Source organism: Dasypus novemcinctus, unplaced genomic scaffold (genome assembly GCF_030445035.2).
Source record: "Dasypus novemcinctus isolate mDasNov1 unplaced genomic scaffold, mDasNov1.1.hap2 scaffold_302, whole genome shotgun sequence".
Lineage (NCBI taxonomy): Eukaryota > Metazoa > Chordata > Mammalia > Cingulata > Dasypodidae > Dasypus > Dasypus novemcinctus.
In genome coordinates, this window is record NW_026688267.1 from 13,787 (window position 1) to 38,185 (window position 24,399).

At 70.0% G+C, this 24,399-nt stretch overlaps 2 protein-coding genes and 1 non-coding gene across 3 annotated transcripts; all 3 read right to left on the reverse strand.

Annotated features, from left to right (window-relative positions):
- Positions 1 to 3,911: 3,911 nt before the first annotated feature.
- On the reverse strand, positions 3,912 to 14,880 carry SLC5A5 (solute carrier family 5 member 5). Its single transcript, XM_058292818.1, is given in 16 exon segments — positions 3,912 to 4,052; positions 4,709 to 4,824; positions 5,501 to 5,625; positions 7,890 to 8,068; positions 9,249 to 9,372; positions 9,572 to 9,629; positions 9,704 to 9,816; positions 10,834 to 10,922; positions 11,445 to 11,574; positions 11,654 to 11,794; positions 12,147 to 12,301; positions 12,902 to 12,969; positions 13,104 to 13,155; positions 13,914 to 13,979; positions 14,535 to 14,795; positions 14,797 to 14,880. Coding segments are annotated over 16 exon segments (1,902 nt in total).
- A 2,665-nt stretch (positions 14,881 to 17,545) lies between these two features.
- RPL18A (ribosomal protein L18a) lies at positions 17,546 to 19,760 on the reverse strand. The gene is made up of 5 exons (XM_058292817.2): positions 19,671 to 19,760; positions 18,734 to 18,913; positions 18,523 to 18,652; positions 18,158 to 18,267; positions 17,546 to 17,671 (listed from the first exon to the last, which is right to left on the reverse strand). The coding sequence occupies exons 1-5, from the start codon at positions 19,686 to 19,688 to the stop codon at positions 17,579 to 17,581; spliced, it is 531 nt and encodes a 176-aa protein (XP_058148800.1). The 5' UTR covers positions 19,689 to 19,760; the 3' UTR covers positions 17,546 to 17,578.
- Positions 18,335 to 18,466, reverse strand: LOC131277691 (small nucleolar RNA SNORA68). The gene has a single exon (XR_009184807.1). It is a non-coding gene; the product is annotated as a small nucleolar RNA SNORA68 (small nucleolar RNA).
- Positions 19,761 to 24,399: the final 4,639 nt, after the last annotated feature.

Below are 24,399 nucleotides of genomic sequence, written 5' to 3' on the forward strand. Positions count from 1 at the left end.
GAGACTGAACCAGCGATATCTGCTCGGCCACGAAATGTGTAATGCGCCCCAGAAATGAGCCCAATCAGCAACACGCGGGAGCTGCACAAAGCCATGCTTACCCAGGACACGCGAGAGGACGTAAGCGGACAGCTCCAGGGAAACGGCAGGGCTTATGAGCAAGACGATGGCATTTTCACTCTGGAGTAATCTCTAAATTCAAGCAATGCTGCTCACAATCCAAGTGGGAGGGAAGTGGACGTGGCTCAACGGATAGAGCGCCCGCCTACCACACGGGAGGTCCACGGTTCAAACCCTGGGCCTCCTTGACCCGTGTGGAGCTGGCCCACGTGCAGTGCTGATGTGCGCAAGGAGTGCCCTGCCACGCAGGGGTGTCCCCTGCGTAGGGGAGCCCCACGCACAAGGAGTGCACCCCGTAAGGAGAGCCACCCAGCATGAAAGAAAGTGCAGCCTGCCCAGGAATGGTGCCGCTCACACGGAGAGCTGACGCAACAAGGAGACGCCACAAAGAGAAACACAGATTCCCAGTGCCGCTGATAAGGATAGAAGCGGTCACAGAAGAACACACAGCGAACGGACACAGAGAGCAGACAACGGGAAGAAGGAGAGAGAAATAAATAAAATAAACCTTTAAAAAAAATTACAGTTAAAAAAAAAAAAAGCCAGCAGATTGCTGCTCTGTGCACCAGCCCGGGCGCTGCTCAACCCCGGGCCGTGGAGGATGCTCGGGCCGGGTCAGCCTGCGAGGCAGGGCAGCACCTCGTTCCTTAACTTTTCTTTTCTCTTTTTTTTTGAGTCAAGCAGGTCCCTGGAGACTGGCTTGTGCCGGGTCCCCCGGGGCCCCTCTGAGCCATGTCTGCTGCTCCCTGGAAGGGCCCTGAGTTCGAGGCGGAATGCTGGGTTGTCCTTTCTCAGGATCTTGGTTTCCGGGGACAAACCCTGAGGCTTCCGGGCCTCTCCCGAGAGCTCCGGGCCCCCGGGCTTCTGGCACTGGGCCCCCCCCCGCCCCGGCCCGCCCTGCTCTGGGGTTGCCCCGCTCCCTCCGGGGGAGGCGACACCCCCTGCGCCGTCAGGGCAAACGGGGAATAAACCAGCCCGATTTGCATGTCACCCGCCCGCCGTTCCCAGCACCGGGCCCCCAGGCGCGCTTGGGGTTGAGCAACGACGCTGGCAGGTGAGTCAGGGACTCCTGGGCTCGGGGCCGGGCTGGCAGGTGACCCGGCGTCCGGGCGGCAGGTGCAGGCAATGCCCCCCGCCGCGCCCTGAGACCACGTGGAGACCCACGGCCATCAGCCACCAGGACGCCCGCCCGGCCCGCTCCCCAAATACGACATTGGCACAACGTCCCGGCACGCAAGGGGGCTGCACACGATCCTCGCACGTAAGCGCCCCCCGCAGCGTGAGTCACAACGGCCCAGAGTGGACGCGGCCCACGTGAGCGCCAGGGCTGGTCCTCGCGACACGGCGGGCCTCGAGGACAGCGGGACGCGAGCAGGCACCGGGGACAGCCGCTCTCATTGGACAGTCCCGGGACGAGCAAAGCGAGAGGCGCAGGGAGCGGGACGCGCCTCCTGGAGCGGGGGGTCCGGGCGTGGGGCGCCGAGAGGGCTGGCGCGGGGCGAAGTGGCACGAGCCCCAGGTGTCGTTGGCGCACTTAACGTCCAAAGACTGTCCGCGCAAAATGTCTCAAGTGACTTTTGTGTATGTTTACCACAATTAAAAATGTTAGAAAGCCAGTGCTTGGGAATCGGATGTGGCTCAACAGATAGAGCATCCACCTACCACACGGGAGGTCCGCGGTTCAAACCCCGGGCCTCCTTGACCCGTGTGGAGCTGGTCCATGCGCAGTGCTGATGCGCGCAAGGAGTGCCCTGCCATGCAGGGGTGTCCCCCGCGTAGGGGAGCCCCACGCGCAAGGAGTGCGCCCCGTAAGGAGAGCCGCCCAGTACAAAAGAAAGTGCAGCCTGCCCAGGAATGGCGCCGCACACGCGGAGAGCTGACACAATGAGATGATGCAACAAAAAAAGACACAGATTCCCAGTGCCGCTGACAAGAATGCAAGCGGACACAGAAGAACACACAGTGAGTGGACACAGAGAGCAGACAACAGGCGCGAGGAGAGAGAAATAAATAAATCTTTAAAAAAAAATCCAGTGCTCTACCGCCTCACACCCTTGAAAAGGGCCAACATCAAATCGACCAAACGCCCTAAGATTCGGGGGGACGGAAGTGGCGCGGCCGTTTCGGGAGACCCCCCGGGGCAGTTTCTCAGTGAGACGCGCCCGCCCCTGCGAGCCCGCCCTTCCCCTCCGAGGTTTCGGCCCCAGACACACGCGGACGCAGATGCCACCCTCGCACTCGTGGTCAAAGCGTCTTTATTTGAATCGCCAGAAGCTGGAACAGCCCGGGGACGCGCGACGGAGGCGATCTATGGGCCGCAGGCGCGATCTATGGGCCGCGGACCCCGCGGGCGAGGCCTGGGGGAGCCCTGCTGGCCCCCCGGGCCTAGCGGGGAGGGAAGTCTGCTCCAGGCCGCTTGGGCACTTAGTGGAAGTTGTAATGGTCATTCTCAAGTCCAAATCTAGGGGCCCCTGGGTGGAAACACCTGCACGGGGACCCGGATCGGGGGCAGGGGGCTGTGCGGGGGTCCAGCCTGGAGGGGGCGAGGCCGGGCCGGAGTCTGGGGTCCCCCTGGCTGGCCCGGGCATCGGGGGGCCCCAGCCCCGACCCGGGAGGTCGGTCCTCCGCCATCTGACCGCTCAGCTGGTGCGCACGGATGAGGCGCCCATGAGACTCGGGCAGAAGGGGGGGTGGGGGGCTGCTCCCCCAAACAACCCGACCCTTTCCCCGGTGCTGGGGCCTTTGGGCGAGGCAGCCCCGGCCCGGCCCCGCCCAGACCCTCCGTGCTGTGACCTCAGGCGCCCCGCTGCCTCGGTTTCTCCCGGGGCGAAGGGGGTTCGTGGCCCGCGGGGATGGGGGAGCCGAGGCCGAGCCCCCCTCCTCGCCTCCTGCTTCCACGGGGCATCCGGCCTCCCCCCAAAGGGCGGGGCTGGCGCCCGAGCCGAGGGGTCCCTGTGCGCTCGACCACGGCCTCCCCTGCTCTGGGCCTCAGTTTCCCCATCTGTGCACGGGGGACTGGAGGTGAGGACCCGCAAAATGCCGCGTCTGCACCCGCCCTCGCGATGAGATGGGGGCCCGTGCTGTCCTCGCTGGCGGGGTGGGCAGGGGTGCAGCGTGGAGGGAGGGGGCGGGGCCTCAGGAGGCGGGGCCTTGGGCGGGGCCACAGGAGGCGGGGACCTCGGGGCGGGGCCTCGTGGCCGGGCCTCTGGGGGGCGGGGACTTGAGGGTTGGGCCGCGGAGCATCGGGGCGGGGCCTCCGGGGGCGGGGCTTTGGGGAGCGATCTTGGGGCGGGGCCTCAGGAGGCGGGGCCTCGGGGGCGTGGCCTTGAGGGTTGGACGCCGGGGCCTCAGGGCGGGCCGGACCCTGCTACCTCGGGGGCGGGGCCTCGTGACAGGGCCTCCGGGGGCGGGGCCTCAGGAGGCGGGGCCTTGAGGGTTGGACCGCGGGCCCTCGGGGGCGGGGCCTCGGGGAGCAGGGGCCTCAGGGGCGGGGCCTTGAGGATTGGACCGCGGGCCCTCGGGGGCGGGGCCTCAGGAGGCGGGGCTTGAGGGTTGGACCGTGGGCCCTCGGGGGCGGGGGCCTCAGGGCAGGGCCTCTGGGGGCGGGGCCTCAGGAGGCAGGGCCTCAAGGGTTGGACCGCGGGGCCTCAGGAGGCAGGGCCTTGAGGATTGGACCGCGGGCCCTCGGGGGCGGGGCCTCAGGGCAGGGCCTCTGGGGGCGGAGCCTCTGGGGCGGAGTCTCCGCTCCCCCCGGGGGTCCAGCTGCCCCGCGCCCCGCCCCCGCCCCGCCCTCACAGGTCCGTCTCCCGCAGGTCGAGGCCGCCCGGGCCGGTGCCCGGCGCCTGCTGCTGCCACCGGCAGTGGGGGCGGCCGTCATCGGGGGGCGGGGAGCGGGGGGGCTTCTTGGCTTCGGGGGCGAGTTCCTCGGGACCCTGGAGGGGAGGAAAGGACCCCGTCCGCCTCCGGGTCAGCTCACGGGTGGGGACGCCCAGGACGTGGCGGGCGGGGCCGGCCACTCCACCGGCCGGTCCTGGCGCCTCTGCCGCCAGGAGCTCCGTCCTCACGCCCTTGTCCCCCGCACGCCCGAGGCAGCCGCCCCCGCCCCTCGCCTGCCGCCTTCAAGAAAATTCCACCAATACCCGCAGCACAGCAGCTGCAGGGGGCTTCGGGGCCGGAGCCCTGCGCCCTCCCCTGCCTCGGCCCCAGGGCCTTGGCGCAGCCCCCTGCTGGCTACTCCTCCTCGCTCCTCGTCACCTCCTCCGAGAAGCCCCCCCGCCACCCGTGGCTGAAGCCGCGGCCCCGCCACTGCCTCCGCCCCTTGATTCTCCACGTGCTCCTTAACAGGCTGACCTATTCGTCTGGCAGGGTACACAGCAGGCGCTCGATAAATGCAGAAACGGACAAGGAATCCAGGCGGGGCCAGGCCGGGAGCAGCGCCGCGGGCGCTCCCACGCAGCCGCTGGCCGAGGCGGTTCCCTGCCTCCTGCCGAGGCCACCCGAGCCTTCCCCCGCGGGGCCTCCCCGCGCCCTCCCCGGGGCCACGGCGCCCCCAGCGCGCAGGGCTGCGGCCCCCGGCGCGGAGACTGACCTTCCCCGCGCTCTCGTCCAGGGGGGCTGCTTCCTCTTTGGGGGCCACCGAGGCCGTCTGCCTGGCCAGGTCCCACCAGAGCAGCCCCGGCGCCAGGGTGCTGCGCTTCGTGGGGCCTGCGGGGCGGAGGTGGGGGGCGTTGAGGCGCGGGCCCCGGGAGCGAGGGCCGGCCCCAGGGCCACCCGCTCGGGGTCTGAGCCTCAGTTTCCTCCTGGGCACGGTAGGGGGGTGGGGCGCGTGCGGGTGGCGGGAACGTCGAGCGCGGTGCCCCGGCGCCCGCAGCGCGCCCCGCGGCTCAGGGGAGGTTGTAGAGGCGCGGGAGCGGCGGCGGGACCCCGGGCATTTCGCTCCTTATGCGTCCCCGCCGGACTCCGCGTCCTCGGAGGCGCGGGATCGCCACGGTCCTTGGGGCCGCGGTTCAGCACCAGGGACAGCGCCCGCGGAGAGGCCGGGGCCGGCGGGGCGGGCGTGCGGGGCTGGGGCGGCGGGCGTGCGGGGCTGGAGGAGCGGGCTGGAGGGGCTGGAGGGGCGGGCTGGAGGGGCCGGCGGGGCGGGCGTGCGGGGCTGGGGCGGCGGGCGTGCGGGGCTGGAGGGGCGGGCTGGAGGGGCTGGCGGGGCGGACGCGCGGGGCTGGCGGGGCGGACAAGCGGGGCCGGCGGGCGCGGGCGCGGAGCTGGCGGGACGGGCCTGCGCGGCTCGCCCCTCGCGGCGGGGGTCCAGCGCCTGCCCCCGCCCCCGGAGCGCCCCCGCCCCTCACCCCCCCCGGGCGCCGGGTCCCCGGGGCGCGCTCACCGCTCAGGTAGCTGACGAGGGCCCCGCAGAGCAGCGTGCCCAGCGTGCCCAGCGCGCCGTAGTAGAGGTAGGAGACGGCGTAGAAGCTCTCGGCCAGCGCCGGCCCGCCCGCGTCCGCTCCCGCGCTGCGGCGACAGGAAAGCCGTGGCCAAAGCCCCGGCCGCGCCTCCTCCCGGCCCCACCGCCACGGCGGAGCCGGGCCCCCCGTTCCTGCTGAGCCCCATCCCCGGGCATCGCCCAGCCTCTCCTCCTCACCCCCTTTGGCTCCCCGTTGCCTCAGAAATAAACTCTTGGAGGAAAACAGGTGTCATCACACCTATACATCACACCAAAAGCACAAGGAACCAAAGAAAATAAATAAATTGGACTGCATTAAAACTCAAAACACGTGGGCACTGAAGGACACTGCTGAGAAGGTGAGAAGGCCACGCTCAGAATAGGAGGAAATATTTACAAATCGTGCATTTGGTAAGAGTCTAGGGTTCAGAGGATGTGAGCACCCCTAAAAGTCAGCGATGAAAAGACAGCGATACACCTGCAAGCAGGAGAACCGCCTCCATCAGCCACGTGGGATCTAAGCCCCTCTCGGTACAGAGGTGGACGGGACGTCGCCATCCCAGGGCCCACAGGATGGAGGAATAAAATACGGATTAGAGGGGACTTACTGGTGTCTACTATAGAACTACTGTGACTAGTCATGCAAGAAACTATCACTGACGTGGAGACAGTGGCCACGGAGTTGCTGAGGGCAGGAAGAGGGAGGAAGAGGTGAGATGTGGGGCATTTTCAGGACTTGGAGTTGTCCTGCGGGGACAGATGCTGGACATTCTATATCCTGCCATAACCCACTGAGTGGACTGCGGGAGAGTAAACTACAATGTAAACTATAATCCATGTGGTGCAGCAGTGCTCCAAGATGTATTCACCAAATGCAATGGACATGCCACAACGATGAGGGAGGTTGTTGATGTGAGAAAAGTGGGGTGGGGGTGGGGTATGTAGGAACCTCACTTTTTTTATGTAACTTTTTTTGTGAGCTATGTATCTTCAAAAAAATACAATAAAAGTAAAAAAAAAAAAAGACAACCCACTTAAAAAGTGGGCAAAGGGCTTAAACACATGCCTCAGCGACGAGGCGCAAGTGGCCCGTGACCCCCTGGAAAGCGCTGTGTCATGAGCCCTGGGGGGGTGCAAACAAAAACAGACACCACGCGGTGGCCCTGCACGGCCGCTGGGATGGCATTTTAAACAACCGAGTCCCAAGCGTTGGCGAGGAGGTGGAGAGAAGAGAAGCCCGTACACGGCGGGGGGCTGTGAAGTGCTCGGCCGCTCCCAGGCCCCCCCGGGCCCATCACGGGACCCCGGAATCCCACTCCTCAGGAACGCGCGGGGCGACTGGGGAGGGACTCCGCCGACATTCGTAACCGCTGTCAGCGTGATTCAGTCACCCAAAGGAGGAAACACCCCAAGTGTCCAGCGCCGGACAAACGGGGCCGCACAGCGGGGTCCACTGCTCAGTGTTTTCCGAGAGAAGCTCCTGAGGACACGATGCGAGTGACAGAAGCCGGACAGAAGGACAAAAACTGACGAGTCCATGTACAGGAAGTGTGCAGCACAGGCGGCAGGGGCTGCCGGGGGCCGGGACACGGCGAGCGGGGGCTACGGGGGCGGGGGCTGCCGGGGGCCGGGACACGGGGAGTGGGGGCCGTGGGGGCGGGGCACAGGAGAGCATGGGTGCGGGGGGCGGGGGGCACAGGGTAGCGGGGGGCTGCTGGGGACGGCGAGTGGGCACAGGGGAGCAGGGGCTGCCGGGGGTGGGGGTACTGGAGGGTGGGGGGCACGGGGAGAGGGAGGTTGCTGGGGGCGGGGGGCACACGGGAGCAGGGGCTGCCGGGGGCTTGGGGCGGGGGCACAGGGGCTGCGGGTCGCGGGGGGCACACGGGAGCAGGGGCTGCCGGGGGCTTGGGGCGGGGGCACAGGGGCTGCGGGTCGCGGGGGGCACACGGGAGCAGGGGCTGCGGGGGGCTTGGGGCGGGGGCACTGGGGCTGCGGGTCGCGGGGGGCACAGGGAGAGGGGGGCTGCCGTGGGCGGGGACACAGGGGAGCAGGGGCTGCTCCGGGGCACGGAGCTTCTTAGGGAGGGTCGCACGACTTGTGGTGACTGAGAACCACGGAGGCGTAAACGTTAAATGGTTACTTTCAAGGTAAGTGAGTCCACACCTCAATTTTAAGAAGATTCAAGGCTGGACCCGGTGGTGGCGCCGCACTAGCTCCCCGCTGCCGCAGGGCCTTTGCGCGGCTGCCTCAAGGACGACCCGCCCCCGCCCCCGGCCCCGCCCCCGGCCCCGCCCCCGGCCCCGCCCCCGGCCCCGCCCCCCGCCCCGCTCACCTGGGGGCCTCCGCGGAGGCGTTGGCGGCGGGAGGGGCGCCCAGGAGGCCCGAGGCGTTGCAGCCCGCCGTCGAGGTGGGCAGGACCCCCATGCTCTGCGCGCTGGGCGGGTACACGGAGGCGCCCACGGCCACCCACAGCGAGAGCGCCAGCCCCGCGCCCACGCCCGCCAGCACGCCCTGGGGGAGGGGGCCGGCGTCAGGGGGCTGCGGGCCGCCCCGCCCACCTGCCTCGGGAGCCCTCGCCCCGCCCACAGCCCCGCCCCTGGCCCCGCCCTCTCCCCGTTCACAGATGCATGCCCCGCCCCCTGCCCCGCCCACCTTGCGCAGCCCTCGCCCCGCCCACAGCCCCGCCCCCTGGCCCCGCCCTCACCTCGTTCTTAGATCCCCACCCGGCATGCCCCGCCCCTGCCCCCGCCCACCTCGTGCAGCCCTCGCCCCGCCCACAGCCCCGCCCCATCCCTGGCCCCGCCCTCACCTCATTCTTAGATCCCCACCCGGCATGACCCGCCCCTGCCCTCCTCGTGCAGCCCTCGCCCCGCCCACAGCCCCGCCCCATCCCTGGCCCCGCCCCCTCATTCACAGATTCCCGCCCGGCATGCCCCGCCCCTGCCCCCGCCCACCTCGTGCTGCCCTCGCCCCGCCCACAGCCACGCCCCATCCCTGGCCCCCGCCCTCACCTCATTCTTAGATCCTCGCCCCGCATGCCCCGCCCCTGCCCTCCTCGTGCAGCCCTCGCCCCGCCCACAGCCCCGCCCCTGGCCCCGCCCTTTCCCCATTCACAGATCCACGCCCGGCATGTCCCGCCCCTGCCCACCTCGTGCTGCCCTTGCCCCGCCCACAGCCCCGCCCCATCCCTGGCCCCGCCCTCGCCTCATTCTTAGAGCCCCACCCGGCATGCCCCGCCCCTGCCCTCCTCGTGCAGCCCTCGCCCCGCCCACAGCCCCGCCCCGTCCCTGGCCCCACCCCCTCATTCACAGATTCCTGCCCCTGCCCCCGCCCACCTCGTGCTGCCCTCGCCCCGCCCACAGCCACGCCCACAGCCCTGGCCCCGCCTCCCTCATTCACAGATTCCCGCCCCTGCCCCCGCCCACCTCGTGCTGCCCTCGCCCCGCCCACAGCCACGCCCACAGCCCTGGCCCCGCCTCCCTCATTCACAGATTCCCGCCCCTGCCCCCGCCCACCTCGTGCTGCCCTCGCCCCGCCCGCAGCCCCGCCCCTCGGCCACAGAACCCTGCCCAGCATGCCCCGCCCCTGCCCGCCCCTCGTGCAGTCCCGCCCCCAGCCCCGCACGCCCCGCCCCTCACTCCGCCCACCTCGCCCCGCCCTCGCCCCGCCCCTCGCCCCCCGCCCCGCTCACCGCCGAGTTGCACGCTGGGAGGAACATGCCCAGGATGAAGGCTCCGAGGAGGGGGCCGCTGATGACGCCCATGACCGTGAAGGAGCCCTGGGGGGGGGCGGGGGCAGGGGAGGGCAGCTCGCCCCTCCGGGCCTCAGTTTACCCGCTGGGGAAGGGCACCTGGGGAACTCCACCGTGCACCTCCACGCGCCTCTGTGCCTCAGTTTCCCCTCTCCCCGGGGTTGGTTGGCGGCAAAGGTGCGCCTCTCCTCCCGCCCCCGGCCCTCCCCGCGCCCCCCGGCCTCGGTGCCGCCGCGAGCCCGGGCTCACCTGGAGCACGCCGCCCCCCCAGCAGCGAGGACAGGGCGGCCACGGCGAGGCAGGCGGAGCCGTAGATGAGCGCTGCGGGGGGGGGGGGGGGGGCGGTCAGGGGCGGCGGGGCGCCCCCCCCCCCCCGCCCGCGCCCCCCTACTCACAGAGCCCCTTGGAGATGACCACCAGCCTGCGCGGGCCCAGCGCCGGCAGCCGCGGCCTGATGAGGTCCTCCACGGTGACCGCGGCCATGGCGTTGATGCTGGTGGACGCCGTGCTGCGGGCCAGGCCCCAGGTGAGGGAGGGCGCGGACCCCCGGCGGACGAGGTCTGCCCGTCCCCAACCTGCCGGCCCGGGACGCCCCGGCGGGGGGCAGGGGGGGGGCAGGTAGTGCCAGGGCCGCGGTGTGGCGCTTTCGGGGACGTGGGGGCCCCTGGGGCGCAAGGCCTCGGGCAGGGGAGGGGCCGTTGGTCCAGGCTGTACGTGCGGATCTAGGGCAGCGGCACTTGCTGACCACTGCTCCCACTGGAAGGGAGGGGCCAGGTGTGGGCAGGTGTGGCCAGGTGAGCCCAGCGGGGGCCAGGCGGGATAGGTGGGGTCAGGCGTGGCCAGGGGGACCAAGTGTGGCCAAGTGTGGCCATGCAGGGCCAAGTGTGGACAGGTGTGGACAGGGGGCCAGGTGTGGCCAGGTGTGGCCAGGTGTGGCCAGGGGACCAGGTGGGGCCAGGTGGAGCCAGGTGGGGCCAGGTGGGGTCAGGTGTGGCCAGGGGGCCAGGTATGCCCAGGTGTGGCCAGGTGTGGCCAGGGGACCAGGCGGGGCCAGGGAGCCAGGTGTAGCTAGGTGTGGCCAGGGGGCCAGGTGGGGCCAGGTGGGGCCAGGTGTGGCCAGGTGTGGCCAGGGGGCCAGGTGGGGCCAAGTGTGATCAGGCGAGGCCAGGTGTGCCCAGGTGTGGACAGGGGGTCAGGTGAGGCCAGGGGGGCCAGGTATGCCCAGGTGTGGCCAGGGTCCAGGTGAGCCCAGGTGTGGACAGGGGGCCAGGTGGGGCCAGGTGGGGCCAGGTGTGACCAGGGGGCCAGGTGGGGCCAGGGGGGCCAAGTGTGACCAGGCGAGGCCAGGTGTGGCCAGGTGTGGCCAGGGGGCCAGGTGGGGCTGGGGCGGCCAGGGGGGCCAGGTGTGGACAGGGGGCCAGGTCGAGCCGCGTGGGGGCAGGTGGGGCCAGGAGGGCCAGGTGGGGCCAGGTGGGGCCGCGTGGGGCCGCGGCGGGCGGGCGGGGAGGCGGCAGGGCGCGCTGACCTGAGGGTGCCGCTGTAGGCGCAGGCCAGGAAGAGGCCGGGGAGGCCGGGCAGGTCCTCGAAGATCTCCAGCACCAGCAGCGGCATGTACTGGGGGGCGGGGTCAGCGCGTGCTCGGCCGCGTCCCAGGCGGGGACCGTCCCCACCCCGCCTGCCACCGCACCCGGCTCGGGCTCCCACGCGCCTGTTGACTGACTGCGGGACCAGGTGCTGCCCGCTGCCTGCCCCTGTCGACCCACTGAGGCCACTGAGGCCACGCAGGGGGCACGGCAGAGAGGGTGGCCTCGCAGCACCTTCCAGCAAGAACCCCAGAGGGGGCCGCCGAGCCCCCAGCCTCAGTTTCCTCCCCTGTAAAGCGGGGTCATGAAGCCCTGGCCACACCCGCTCTTGGAGGGGTTGATGGGAAACTAACTGCTCATGAAGGGAACAGTGTGAGGAACAGACTGGGCGCCTGGGAGCTGGCCATCGAGATGACCCACGTCAGCACCGTCCTTCGGGGCTGGGCCATGACCCCACCTGCCCCCGTCTCCCCGGGGCCCCTTCCCGACTCTCCTGCTCAGCCCCTCGGCCCCCCACTGCCTCCCGGAGCTGGAGAGGGAGCGCCGGGCTCACCTGGTCGGGGGTGGAGATGCGGCCCGTGAGCAGAGGGTCGCAGTCGCCGTAGAGCGCGAACATGACGATGCCGCTGGCCACGGCGCTCGACACGATGAGCAGCAGTCCCACCTGGTTGACGAGCAGGGCCCTGGGGGGAGGGCGGCTCAGCCGGAGCGGAGGGGGCGCGCCCCGGCCCCCACGCCCCGGCCCCCGCCCCCCGCACTCACAGCTTGGCCTGCCTCTCGCTGCGGCAGGCCACGTAGCGCTGCACCTGCGCCTGGTTCACGCCGTACATGGACAGCCACAGCAGCGTGCCGCCCACCACGAACGTCCAGAAGGTGTAGCGGCTCCGGGGGTCAGGGTCAAAGCTGGGCCGGGGGCAGGGCGAGTTGGGGGGGGGGAGGAGCACACGCCCCTCACCCTCCCCGGGCAGCCCTTCTGGGCGGATTGGGCCTTGAGGGTACATCTGGGTGGGTTCTGAAGGGGGAGTAGGAGTCTGACAGCCTTGAAAAGTCAATCGGTGCTTCCTGCACCCAGAGGGACCTCGGGGAGACTTGGCTCCCCGCCTGGACTGGGTGGGGGGCACAGCTGGACGCGGACCCCTGTCCGCCGCAAGGCTGGGGGCGGCTGGGGAGCTCAGGGAGGGGCTCTGTGGGGGAGGGCGGGCTTCCCCAGGCCCCCCCCCTCCGGCCCTTCCTGGAGCCACCCGCGCCCACTCACTCCAACAGGTTGACGCGGGAGCGGTTGCGGGCCAGCTCCAAGACGCGCGCGGGCCCGCCCACGAGCACGGAGCCGCGGGCCAGCACCACCCAGAAGCCGGACAGCATCACCAGCACCTGGAACACGTCCGTCCAGACCACGGCGCGCATGCCCCCCTGCGGGCGGCGGAGGGGTCAGCCGGCGGAGGGGTCAGCCGGGCGGAGGGGTCAGCCGGGGGGAGGGGTCAGCCGGGCGGAGGGGTCAGCCGGGCGGAGGGGTCAGCCGGCGGAGGGGTCAGCCGGGGGGAGGGGTCAGCCGGGGGGAGGGGTCAGCCGGGCGGAGGGGTCAGCCGGGCGGAGGGGTCAGCCGGGGGGAGGGGTCAGCCGGGCGCCGGGGCTCCGGGAAGCGCTTGTGCGCGGAGCGCACCCGGCTGGCCCGCGGGCTCGGGCGAGCTGCTCGGGCCGCCTCCAGGTCTCTGCTTTCCTGGGGGGCTGCCCCTTCAGGTGAGGCTGCCCCCCCCCAGGTCCAGACGCCCTCCCTGGGGGGTCAGCCAGCCCCGGCCCGAAGACCCCTTCTCCCTGAGACACACAGGGGCCCCTGGATCGAGCCGCGCCTGAAGCTTATCCCTGGACGCTGAGCGAAAACGCCGGAACACAGAGAAGCCTTTCGGGTCACCTCTCGTTATTCAGGGGAGGAAACTGAGGCGGGCTGGCACAGGGGCTAGTCAAGTAGCAGCGAGGAGGGGGCCGGGCTGGCCGGGCAGGCTGACCACTCACCACGGCCGTGTAGAACGTGCAGATGGCGCCGGTGGACAGCAGCGACGCCCAGATGTCCAGCCCGGTCACTGCGCCCCGGAGACCCCCGTCAGGACGCCGAGCCGGGGGCGTCCTGGAGAGGGGCCTTCCCCCGCCTCTCGGGCCCTGCGCCCCCTCCCCTGCGCCCTCCCACCACCCGCCCGTGGGGCCCCAGGCCCCGGACCTTGGTTGAGGATGAGCGCGGGGGCGTAGATCACGATGCCGGTGTACAGCACCTGCGGGCAGGGGGAGCTGAGGGGGCCGCAGCGTGGGCGGGGCGGGAGGAGGGGCCGGCGGGGCAGGGGGCGGGGCCAGCGGAGTGGGCGGGGCCAGCAGGAGGGGGGGCGTCGGGGCCAGGCATGGGCGGGGCTGGCTGGACAGGGGGCGGGGCCAGCGGAGTGGGCGGGGCCAGGGAGGAGGGGCGTCGGGCCAGGCGTGGGCAGGGAAGGCGGGGCCATAGGAGTGGGCGGGGCCAGCGGGAGGCGGGGCCTCGGGTCCGGGCGCAGGCGGAGCCAGCAGGGTGTGGGCGGGGCCAGCGGGAGGAGGGCCCTCGGGGCAGGGCCAGCAGGCGGAGCCAGCAAGATGTGGGCGGGGGCCGGGTGTGGGCGGGGCCAGTGGAGTGGGTGGGGCCAGCAGGCCAGGGGCCGGACCAGGGCTGTGGGCGGGCCCAGCGGGGCAGGGAGGGCGGGGCCTCGGGCGGGAGGGGCGGGGCCAGGGCTGTGGGCGGGGTCGGCGGGCGGGAGGCGGGGCCTCGGCGTGGGCGTGGCCTCGGGGCCGGAGGGGGCGGGACCAGCGGGCGGGAGGCGGGGCCTCGGGGCCGGCGGGGCGGGGCCAGCGGGCGGGAGGCGGGGCCTCGGGGCCGGCGTGGGCGGGGCCGGCGGGCGGGAGGCGGGGCCTCGGGGCCGGCGGGGGCGGGGCCGGCGGGCGGGAGGCGGGGCCTCGGGGCCGGCGGGGGCGGGGCCAGCCGGGCGGGGCGGGGCCGCGGGCCTCTCACCGTGGCCACCAGGTACTGCGCCGTCCCGCAGAGCCGCACGGCGCGGCCGAAGCGCATTTCCAGGTACTGGAAGGGGCACCGGGGGCTCGAGGTCACCGGGGAGGCCCGCGCGGGCCCCGCTCCTGCCTCCTGGCCCCCGGAGGCCCAGGGCGCTCCCACACATTTGCCCGGGGGTCCCCGCCGAGCGCGCCCGCTCCCCGCCCCGCGCGCCGCCGACGTGTGCACCCCGCCGGGGTCTGTCGGGCGCGGACTCCCGCCGCTCGCGGACCTGCCCAGGGCGCACAGAGACGGTGCCCCTGGCGCCTACTGTATACCCGTCGGGATCTGAACGGCTTTGCCCGCGCCCTGGAGGAAGGTTCCGGCACCAGCCCGGCTTCCCCGTCGCGCAAACCGAGGGGGGGGGGGTCCTCCAAGTGAGGCGGTGACGGGGCTCGAACCGCAGGCCGGGCCCGTCCCGCCGGCGCCGCACGTGGACACCGGAGCGCACACCTGGCCGCCCCGCCCCGCGCACTTCCACCCCGCGCGCCTCTTCCTCCTTCCTGCCGCGCCGCCCCGGGCGCCTTCCCGGAACCCCGCTCGCGCGCCTGCCCGCGCCCCGCGCCGCCCCGCGCCCCGCGCTACCTGGTAGGTGCTGGTGAGGCCCAGGCGGTAGAAGACCGGCAGGAAGAGCGCGGCCGTGAGCGCCGCGCAGAGCGCCTGGCCCAGGCACATCCACAGGAACTTGAGGCCGAAGCGCAGCGCCTCGGCGGGCACCCCCAGCACCTGCACGGCCGACATGAAGCTGGCGGCCAGCGACAGCCCCACGGGCAGCGCGCCCAGGCGCCGGCCGCCCGTGAAGAAGTCCTCGGCGCTGCGGGGCCCGCCGCGCGCCAGCCCGGCCCCCCAGCCCCAGCCCGGCCGACAGCAGCAGCAGCCCCGCGAGCACCGCGTAGTCCCAGGCGCCGAAGGCGGCGCGCGGCCCCGCCATGCGCGGCGGCCCCGGCGCGGGGGAGGCGCGGCTGCGGGCCGGAGGCGGCGGCAGCGAGAGGGGCGCGCGGCGGCCCGCGCCTCCTCGCCGGGCTCCGTCTGTCCGCGCCGCGCAGCCGTCGGTCGGGCTCCGCGCGCGCAGCTGGAGGTGCGCGGCCGCCCGCGCTCGCGGATTTATTGCGCTCCGGGGCCGCGCGGCCCCGCCCCAGGTCTGGGGGCGGGCGGGACCCGCGCCCTCTCCGCCCTGGATCGCGCGGGCGGGCCCGGGCAGGCCACGGGGCGGCTGCTGGGGAGGGGACCTCCGCGGGCGCCCGACCCCGCGCCGTCCTCGCCTCCCGCTGCCAGGCGGGGAAACTGAGGCTGCGGAAGGCGCGCCATTCCCCAGGCTCGCGCGCGGGCCGGCAGCGGGCCTCCCCCTCGGGGCTCGGGCGCGGGGAGCCACGGGCGCTCGCTCCCACGGAACGGGGCTGGCGTCGGGGGCCCACGGGCTCGAGCCCTCCCCGCGGCACCTGGGCGCGCCGCCCTCTAGAGCCGGGGACCCCCGAAGCCCCCCCACTGAGCCAGGAGGAAGGCGTTCTGGGCGGAGTCCTGGCTCTGGTTACGTCCCTGGGGCCTCAGTTTCCCCATCTGCAAACGAGGATAAACGAGCCTCGGAAAAAAATTAATCTGTATGACCCAAAGCTGCCCGAGGTAAACGCCTCATTCGCTTGTTCCTTCAGCAAACATTGAGCGCCTGCTGTATGCCAGGAGGAGGAGGATTTTGGTAAGGGGGGGATCAATAAACTCAACCCCTCGCCGACCCCCACCCCCGGCGAGACAGGGTCGAGCCCACGAGGAGGGGACCCAGGTGTCGGGGTCACGCTGCGGGGCGGGTGCCGAGGGGCCTGGAGGGGGCTGGGCACGCGGGCTCTGAACGCGGTCCCCGCGCAGCCTCCAGCTGGCTGGGGGTCCCGGCAAGTCCCAGCTCGGCTCCCTCCTGGGAAGCGGCGCCACCCGAGACCCTCGGTGGGAAGGGGCCGGGGGTCTCCGCCGCCTCTGCCGCCCCCTGGCGGTCTCCTCGGCCCCGCGCGCCCCCAGGCCCTCTGCGCCTGCCGCGCCCTCCTGGAGCTGGAGGAAGGCGCTCGGCGGGGATTCCCTTCCTGGAAAGCCATGCAAATGCGGCAGGTGCGGCAGCGCAGGCGCCCCGGGGCTCTGCGAGGAGACCCGCCCCTGCCCGCTGCCTCCCCCCGCCGGGTCCCGGCTGCAAACGGGAACCCCCAGCCCGGAGGACGCCCACTCCTACGGAGAGCCTTGATCGGGGCAGGGGGACACGACGGGCACACAGGTGCCAGCGGGGGACAGGGCGGGCCGGGGACCTGCACACAGGGGCCCAGTGGGCGCACAGGCCAGGCGACCCAGCAGACGGTGCTGGGGGCGGGGGCCTGACCCCCAGGTCCTGAGAAGCCCCCACGGCCACGGTGCAGGGCGGAGGCCACCGGGCGGGGAGAAGGGCAGCCCCAGAACGAGCAGGGGCGGGGGAAGGGGGTTTGCGGGGCGACCGCAGAGCCTGGACTATCAGGACGGAAGGTGTTTGGAAACAGGGCGGCAGCAGGCGCGGCCGGGACAGGGTCACGCGGGGCGAGGGGCGCCGGCTGCCCGGGCGGCTCTAGGCTGGGCCGGGCTGGGGTCAAGCGAGGCGAGGGGTGCCGGCCGCCGGGCAGCTCCTGGACCAGCCCATGTCTCCCGAGGCGCTGGTGTCTGCAGCCCTGGACCCCACCCCAGGGCACCCAGATGTGCGCAGGAGCAGCACCCGAGGAACGTCTCCACCCTGGGGTCCCCGCTCGCCTGCCCAGCCCGACCCCCGCCGCCGTGCCCACCCGAGCAGGGGCTGTGGCACCAACAGACTCCCCGAGTGTGAAGCGCCCAGTGCCCAGCAGTACTGGGGAGCATGGTACGTGCACCCCACAGCCTGAGCCCCAGGGGCGCAGCCCTTCTCGGGAGGACGGGGGCTGAGGCTGTGGGGTGAGGCCCGACCTAGAACACAAGTGGCTTGGACGCCACCGGGACGCCACCGGGACGCGGCCGTGTGGGCAGCTGCCGCCCCTGGGGCCCCAGCCGTCCATCTGTCCAGAGCACAAGGCCCTCCCCTGGCTCACAGGACGGAGGCCGCGCCCTCGCGGGCCCCACCTGGGGAAGGCGGCAGCGAGCCGTGCGGGCGCCCTGTGACCCACTGGGGAGCTGGAAGTGGGGCGCGCTGCGGGGGGTGGACCCTGCGGCTGGGTGGGACTTCCAGAAGCTGCCCAGGACGACGGGGGCTTCCTGGGGGAGGGGCCACTCCCCAGAACCGCTGAGCCTGACGACGGGCACACGGGCAGGGCTGCCAAGGGGAGGGGTGGGGCGGGACTCCCGAAGCCGGCCAGGACCGGGGCGGCCCGAGACACCTGGTACCCCCCCAAGGGCCCCACGGAGACGCCCTCGGGCGGGCCTGGCCCCCGCTGAGCCGCCAGCCCCTTGATGGTGCCCCCACCCCCACCGCCACCCCTGGGGGTGGACCCGCTCCAGGGCTGCCCCCCTCCCGGCCGCAGGGCCAGCTGAGGCCCCAGGCGCGGTGCCGGCTGCGACCCGGGCACCCTCAGGACACGCGCTCTTGACTCGTGAACAGCGGCGCAAAGAAAGCAGGCGCCGCGCCGGGCTCGGTTCGTTTATTGGCCGCCCGCGGGCTAGAAGAAGGTGTTGGGGCGCTTGGTGGTGAAGCGCGGCTTGTGCTGGCGCCGCAGGACGCGGTGCGGCAGCGGGAACTTGATCTTGGAGTCCTGCGGGAGGCGGGGGGTGGGGTGAGGCCGAGCTGCCCCCAGGGCCCCCGCGGCGCCCGCCAGGCCCCCCAGGGCCCCTCACCGCGCCCGCCAGGCCCCCCAGGGCCCCTCACCGCGCCCGCCAGGCCCCCCAGGGCCCCTCACCGCGCCCGCCCCCCGCGGCGCCCGCCAGGCCCCCCAGGGCCCCCGCGGCGCCCGCCAGGCCCCCCAGGGCCCCTCACCGCGCCCGCCCCCCGCGGCGCCCGCCAGGTCCCCCAGGGCCCCTCACCGCGCCCGCCAGGCCCCCCAGGGCCCCTCACCGCGCCCGCCAGGCCCCCCAGGGCCCCTCACCGCGCCCGCCCCCCGCGGCGCCCGCCAGGCCCCCCAGGGCCCCCGCGGCGCCCGCCAGGCCCCCCAGGGCCCCTCACCGCGCCCGCCCCCCGCGGCGCCCGGCAGGCCCCCAGGGCCCCTCACCGCGCCCGCCCCCCGCGGCGCCCGGGCACCCACGTGGAACTGCTTGACGGCCGGCCGGCGGCACTTGCTGGCCGCGATCTCCTCCACCTTCATGACCTGGATGGAGTGGGCGCGCGCGCGGTGCCGGGCTCCCATGTCGCGGTCTGGGGGGGCGAGAGGCCCGTCAGCACCCCCCGCGCCGCGCGGCGCCCCCCCGTGTGGTGCCCCCGGGCCTGTCGAACCTCCACATTCACTCCGGGGGGCACGGCACAGCCCCCCAAAGGCGACGAGGCTCGCGTGCTGTCCGCGCCGCTGCTTGAGCCGCCGTTACCGCAAACGGCGGCTCTTGGGTTTGGGCGCGGGCAGGGGGCCCCGGGGGCGGCTGCTGGGGGTGCCCGGCGGGGCGCGCGGGGACGCACAGCACTGGGTGACGGCGCCGGCCGTGGTCAGGTCCCGGTACTCCCGGTACATGTTGTGCGTGCCGCTGCGGGAGTCGTAGCGCAGCCAGATGCCGAAGTTCTTCACGCGCAGCGGCGACTTCTCGAACACCTGCGGGCGCGCGGGAGGCGGGGGTGAGGGAGGGCCGCGCCCCGCTCCCGGGGTGCCCCCGCCGGCCCCGGGGGGCACTACCTGCCCGCAGTAGACGATCTCCCCCGAGGACTTCTTCATCTTCTTCAGCTGAGACACGAAGTACCAGAAGCGGGACTTGGCCACGACGTGGTTGGGGGCGAAGATGCGCATGCGGTAGAGCGGCGGCGCGCGGCACTTGGGGGTGGGCAGGCAGCGCCCCACGACCTTGTACTCTCGCAGCTGGCACGGACGCGGGGGCCTGAGGGGGCTGGCGCTCCCCGAGGCCCGCGGCACCCCCCCCCACCCCCGGGGCTTGATGCCCGGGCCCGGGCCGCCGCCCCCCCCCCCCCGGGGTCAGGCCCGCGTGGGCGCGAGGGAGGCGCCGGCCCCGCGCCCCGGCCCAGGGGGCTCCCGCGGCCCGGGCAGCGCCGAGCCGCCCTGCAGGCCCCGCCGGGCGCTGCGGCCTCGCGGGGGGCCCCCGCACCCCGGGCCCCCCGTCGTGCTTCCGGGCGGAGGCCCAGGGACGAGCGGCAGCCGGGCAGGGGTGACGCGCCGCGCGCGGGGCAGCACCAGCATGAGGCCGCCCGGCCCCGGCCGCAAGCCCCGGGCTCCCGCGAGGGCGACGACCCGCGGCTGCCTCGGTTTCCCAGCCGCCGTCGGCGGGACTCGAGCTGGGAACAGCCCGGTCCGCGCAGGCGCACCGGGGGCGGCGGCAGCCACGTGCCAGGCGCAGGGCCCCCTCGACGGGCGCCCTCGGCCGCGGCCCCGCGCCTCCCGGCCCGTCGGCCCCGCGCCCCTCGCTCCCCCCGGGCCGCTGCGCAGAGAGGGAAACTGAGGCCCGGGCGCCCCACGCGGCCGCCGCCATGTTGGCTGCGCCCGGGGCCCGGGGGCGCGCGGCCACGCGGGGCCCGGCCGGGATCGCGCCCCCGGCCCGCGCCGCCCCCCGGACCCCCCGAGCCCCGCCGGGCCGCGCCCCCGACCCCCGCGCCCGCCTTACCGTGCCCGAGGCCTTCATGGCGCCGTCTCCGCGCTCGCCGCCACCTACGAAAGGAAGTGGCCGGCCTCGCGCAGCCGCTCTCCATGCCTCGGCTGCCGGAAGTCCCGCCCCCCGGGGGGCGCACGCCCATTGGCTCGTCGGCCCTGCGCTCATCGAGACCCGCTTCTCCATTGGCTGCGGGTCCACCTCCGCACCCAGCCCCGCGGCCCCGAGCGGAAGACTACATCTCCCAAGAGGCAGCGCGGGGGCCACGCCCGTTCCGCCCGAAGCCGTGAAGGCGCGTAGGCGCGCGTGGCACGCCGGGAGTTGTAGGCGCTCCGCGGATCTCGGGTCGGGGGTCCCTCTTGCTCTCCCGGGGAGTGCGAGCCACCCTTACGGGGCCCTGCTGCCCAGTGGTGACGGAAGTCTCGGGCTGTTGACCCGAGAATTTTCATCTGTGAGATGGGAAAATGTATAGTGTTTTTCTGCTGGAGATGGCGTCGTAATTCAATGAGTTTCGGTGCCGAGTGCTGGCCGCAGAGCAGCCAGGGGTCAGCGAGGGAGACCTGGCGCCCGGAACCGAAATATAAAGGAAGAATCAAAGAAAACAGAAGAGCCACAAGCAAAACAAGAAACAAGAGAAAATAGCATAAACAAACATTTAAAAAGCAGCATAGGGAAATGGATGTGGCTCAACCCTGTACCATATGGGAGGTCCAGGGTTCGATGCCCAGGGCCTCCTGGTGAGGGCGAGCTGGCCCGCGCAGAGTGCCGGCCCACGGGGGAATGTGGCCCGGTGCAGCCAATGCGGAGAGCTGGCGCAGCAAGAGGACACAACAAGAGACACAGAGGAGAGAAAGTAAGATGTAGCAGAACAGGGAGCTGAGGAGGCACAAGAGAGTGATCGCCTCTCTCTCTCTCCGGAAGGTCCCAGGATTGGTCCCAGGAGCCGCCTAATGAGAAGACAAGCAGACACAGAAGAACACACAGAGTGGGGAATCAGGGGGGAATAAATAAAAATAAATATTAAAAAAAAAAAAAGCAGCATAATAAATAGAAACAGGGAAGTGGATTTGGCTCAACTGATAGAGCGTCCGCCTACCACATGGGAGGTCCAGGGTTCAAACCCAGGGCCTCCTGACCTGTGTGGTGAGCTAGCCCATGCACAGTGCTCCGTGCACAAGGAGTGCCCTGCCACGCAGGGGTGTCCCCCGCCTAGGGAAGCCTTATATGCAAGGAGTGCGCCCCTCAAGGAGAGCTGCCCAGCGCAAAAAAAAAAGCACAGCCCGCCCAGGAGTGGCACTGCACACACATGGAGAGCTGACGCAGCAAGATGCTGCGACAAAAAGACCCAGATTCCTGGTACCACTGAGAAGACTGTAAGCGGACAAAGAGAGCAGACAACCAGGGGGAGGGGAGAGAAATAAATAAAAAATAAATCTTAAAAAAAAGAAAAAGAAACAACCCATAAAACAGATCACGGGGGTTGGGGCACGAGGGGTCCACCCACCCACAGCCTTCGGGGGCCCCCTGCTCAGCGCCTGGCTCCAGCAAAAGGAAGCCCTGGGGGCAGAGACCAGAGCTGGAAAAGGCAACACACGGTCTCTGTGCCTTTAAATAGACAGAGGGACCACTCAGCCATTCGGAAGAGGTTATGTTGGAGCGCAATTCCTTTTTTTTATTAAACATTTTTTATAACAGCTCCACTGTCATACAATTCACTTAAAATGTGCAGGTTCATTTTGTCGGGACACGAACAGAGTTGTGCAACCATCACCATCAATCCCATCTCCCCAGAACTCCAAAACCGTGAGCAGTGCCTCTGCATTTCCCTCCAAGCCCCTGGCTGCCCGTTCTGGATATTTCCTATAAACCGAGCAACACGCCATGAGATCTGTGACCGGCTCCCTTCCTGCACCCCAAAGTCCTCAAGAGTCACCCACTTTGTAGCTCGAAGCAGAGCTTCTCTCCTCTTCCTGGAATGATGTGCCGTTGCCTCGATGGACCTCAGGGGCAGTCTCCTCTCCGTGGATGCTTAGGTTGCTCCCACCTTTTTCCTGTGGCGAATTCAGGCATACGGAAGTCGGTTCAAACACCTCGTTTCAATTGCGGTGGCATAAATTGCTTTTTTTTTTTTTTAAGGTTCCGGGCCCAGTGATTGAAATTGGGACCTTGTACGTGGGAGGCGGGCGCTCAACCGCCGAGCCACACCGGCTCCCCTGAGTTTTTTTTTTTTATTTGTTTGCTTGTTGCTCGTTTTTGTTTTTAGGAGGCACCGCCACGGAACCCGGGACCACCCGTGTGGGAAGCAGGCACTCCGTGGCTTTACCCACACCTGCTCCCTCCAAAGGAAAAAATAAAAAATGTGCATTTTTGCACGATTGCCTCACTGCCTCTAGCGGCGCTCTTTGTTTTTCGCGCGCCGAGGTCTGGGCTCGCCTGCTCTCGGCCTGAAGCGCTTCTTTCCGAGTTTCCTGGCGTGGTTAGCGCTGGAGAAGGCTGGTGGCCCCGGCCGGGAGCCCCCGCGGCCTTTGACGCCTGGAAGCGCGTGGGGGAAGAGCGAGGCGCGGCCTGCGCTACCGCGCGCGTCCACCAGGGGGCAGCAGGGCGCGTTCCCGGCTGCAGGGGCGGGGGCCCGCGAGTTCGAGTCCCACCCCCGGCGCCTCGCCGCTCTGGGCCTCGGAGTCCCCATCCGTGATACGAGCGCGATACTAGTCCCCACCTCCTGGGACTGGGCGATTTAGCCGGGCCGTGAGGGTTTGGGCTGCCCCTTCCGGCCGCCCCTCGCTCTGGGCCTCAGTTTCCCCAGGCTGCCAGGACGGAGCGGGCGGCTGCAGCGAGGTCCTGGATAACTCGGGGCCTGGGGCGGGGCTCTGCCTGAGGGCGTTTGAAAAGCTGGTTTGGGGCTGCATCCACGTGCCCCAAGCACCGGCCCCTGCACCGGGCCACCTCCCTGTCCCGTCCATTCAGTCCTACTGTGCGCAGCCCGCCTGCTGGGCGAGCTAACGGGGCAAGAAAATAAGGGAAGCACCCCATGGCAGAGCGCGCTGAGGGACAGGAGGGGGTCCCTGCTGTCACGTGACCTCGCTGCGCCTCAGGTTCCCCTCTCAAAATGGGGGTGACGGCCCCCACTCTGGGTTTGCTGGGAGGCCTAAATGAGAGGGAGCGAACGAAACCACCTCTTGGTGGGATTCGAACCCAAGAGCCTGGCGGCGGGTCGACTAGGGGCTCCCCCAAAACGGACATCCGCCCCGAGCCTGTGGATGGGACTCTATAGGGAAAAAGCGTCTTTGAAGATATCGTTATTTTAAGGCTCTTGAGCCGGGAAATCCTTGGCCTGTCCAGGATCCGACGGCAAGGGCCCTGAGAGGACGAGGCGGGGGCACAGGGGCTGGGGGGGGCGGGGGCTGCAGGGGGGAGCGCTGCGCTCGCTGGATTTGGACTTCTGGCTGCAGGTGGAGACTCCGTCTCTGCTGTTCGGCTTGACCTCCCCGAGCTACTAACATCCTCCTCAACGCTGTGTGCGCTTAACTCTAACAAACGTTTTCCACCGCGGCTGCACCGTTTGGCATCGTCGGCGCGGGTGAGAGTTATCTTCTGAACTCTCTCCATTCCAGGCATGAGGAGTGGGTCTCCTGGTTTAATTTGCATTTCCCTGGTGATTGGTGATTTTATTATGTGACCGTTCACATATCTTTGGTGAAGTTTCTATTCAAATCTTTCACCTATTTCCTTATTGGGACGTTTGTCTGATTATTGAGTTGCGAGTGCTCTTTACATATTCTGGATACAAATCCTTTGTTTAATACGTGTGTCGCATGTATTTTCCGTGGACCTGCATCTTGCCCTCTGTTTTCTCGATGCTGTGTCTTTCAAAGAGCAAATGTTTGTGGTCCCGATGGAGTCTAGTTTATCCGATTTTCTAGCTAAGAAACCTGTTTTTACCTCGAGGTTGCACAAATTTGCTCCTACGTTTTTTTCCTACAAGGTGGATTGCTCTAGGTCTATGGTCCCTATTGAGGTACTTTTGTGCGTAGTGTGAGTTATGGTTAATACTGGTTCCCATGTGATGTCCACTTGTTCCAGCACCATTTGTTGAAAAGAGTCTCCTGGGAAGCAGTTGAGCTCTCACCTGCCACAGGGAAGGTCCTGGATTACATTCCCAGTGCCTCCTAAAGGAGATGACGTGGTGAGCTGATGCAACAAGATGATGCAACAAGAGACACAAGGAGGAAAACATAGTGAGAGACACTACGAAGCAGGGAGCAGAGGTGGCTCAAGCGATTAGGTGCCTCCCTCCCACATGGGAGGGCCTGGGTTCAGTTCCCAGTGCCTCCTAAAAGGAAGACGAGCCCACAAGGAACAGACACAGTGAGTGTAAACAACAGTGGGGTGTGTGTGTGGGGTGAGAAATAAATAAATCTTTTAAAAAAAGACTTTCCTTTCCCTATTTGCTGCCTTAGTGCCTTTTTTAAAAAATATTTATTTTATTTATTTCCCCCCACTTGCGACTTGCTTGCTGTCTGCTCTCTGTGTCCATTCACTGTGCGCTCTTCTGTGTCTGCTTGTCTCTCTTTGTTGCGTCATCTTGCTGCACCAGCTCTCCGCAGGCATCGGCCAGCTTACCCATATGGTAGACGGGAGCCCAATCGATCAAGCCACAGCCGCTTCCCGCCTTAGCGACTTCCTAAAAAGATCCACTGACCCTGTTTGCGTGGGTCTATTCACGGACTCGTACTCGGTCCCTTCG

Coding starts and splice junctions, on each gene's coding strand:
- RPL18A (XM_058292817.2), bottom strand. Junction 18,268..18,522: donor CGGCGCCGTCACCCAGTGCT/GTGCGTCCCCGC, acceptor TCGCCCCCCCAG/ACCGCGACATGGGAGCCCGG. Junction 17,672..18,157: donor CGGCCGTCAAGCAGTTCCAC/GTGGGTGCCCGG, acceptor CGCCTCCCGCAG/GACTCCAAGATCAAGTTCCC.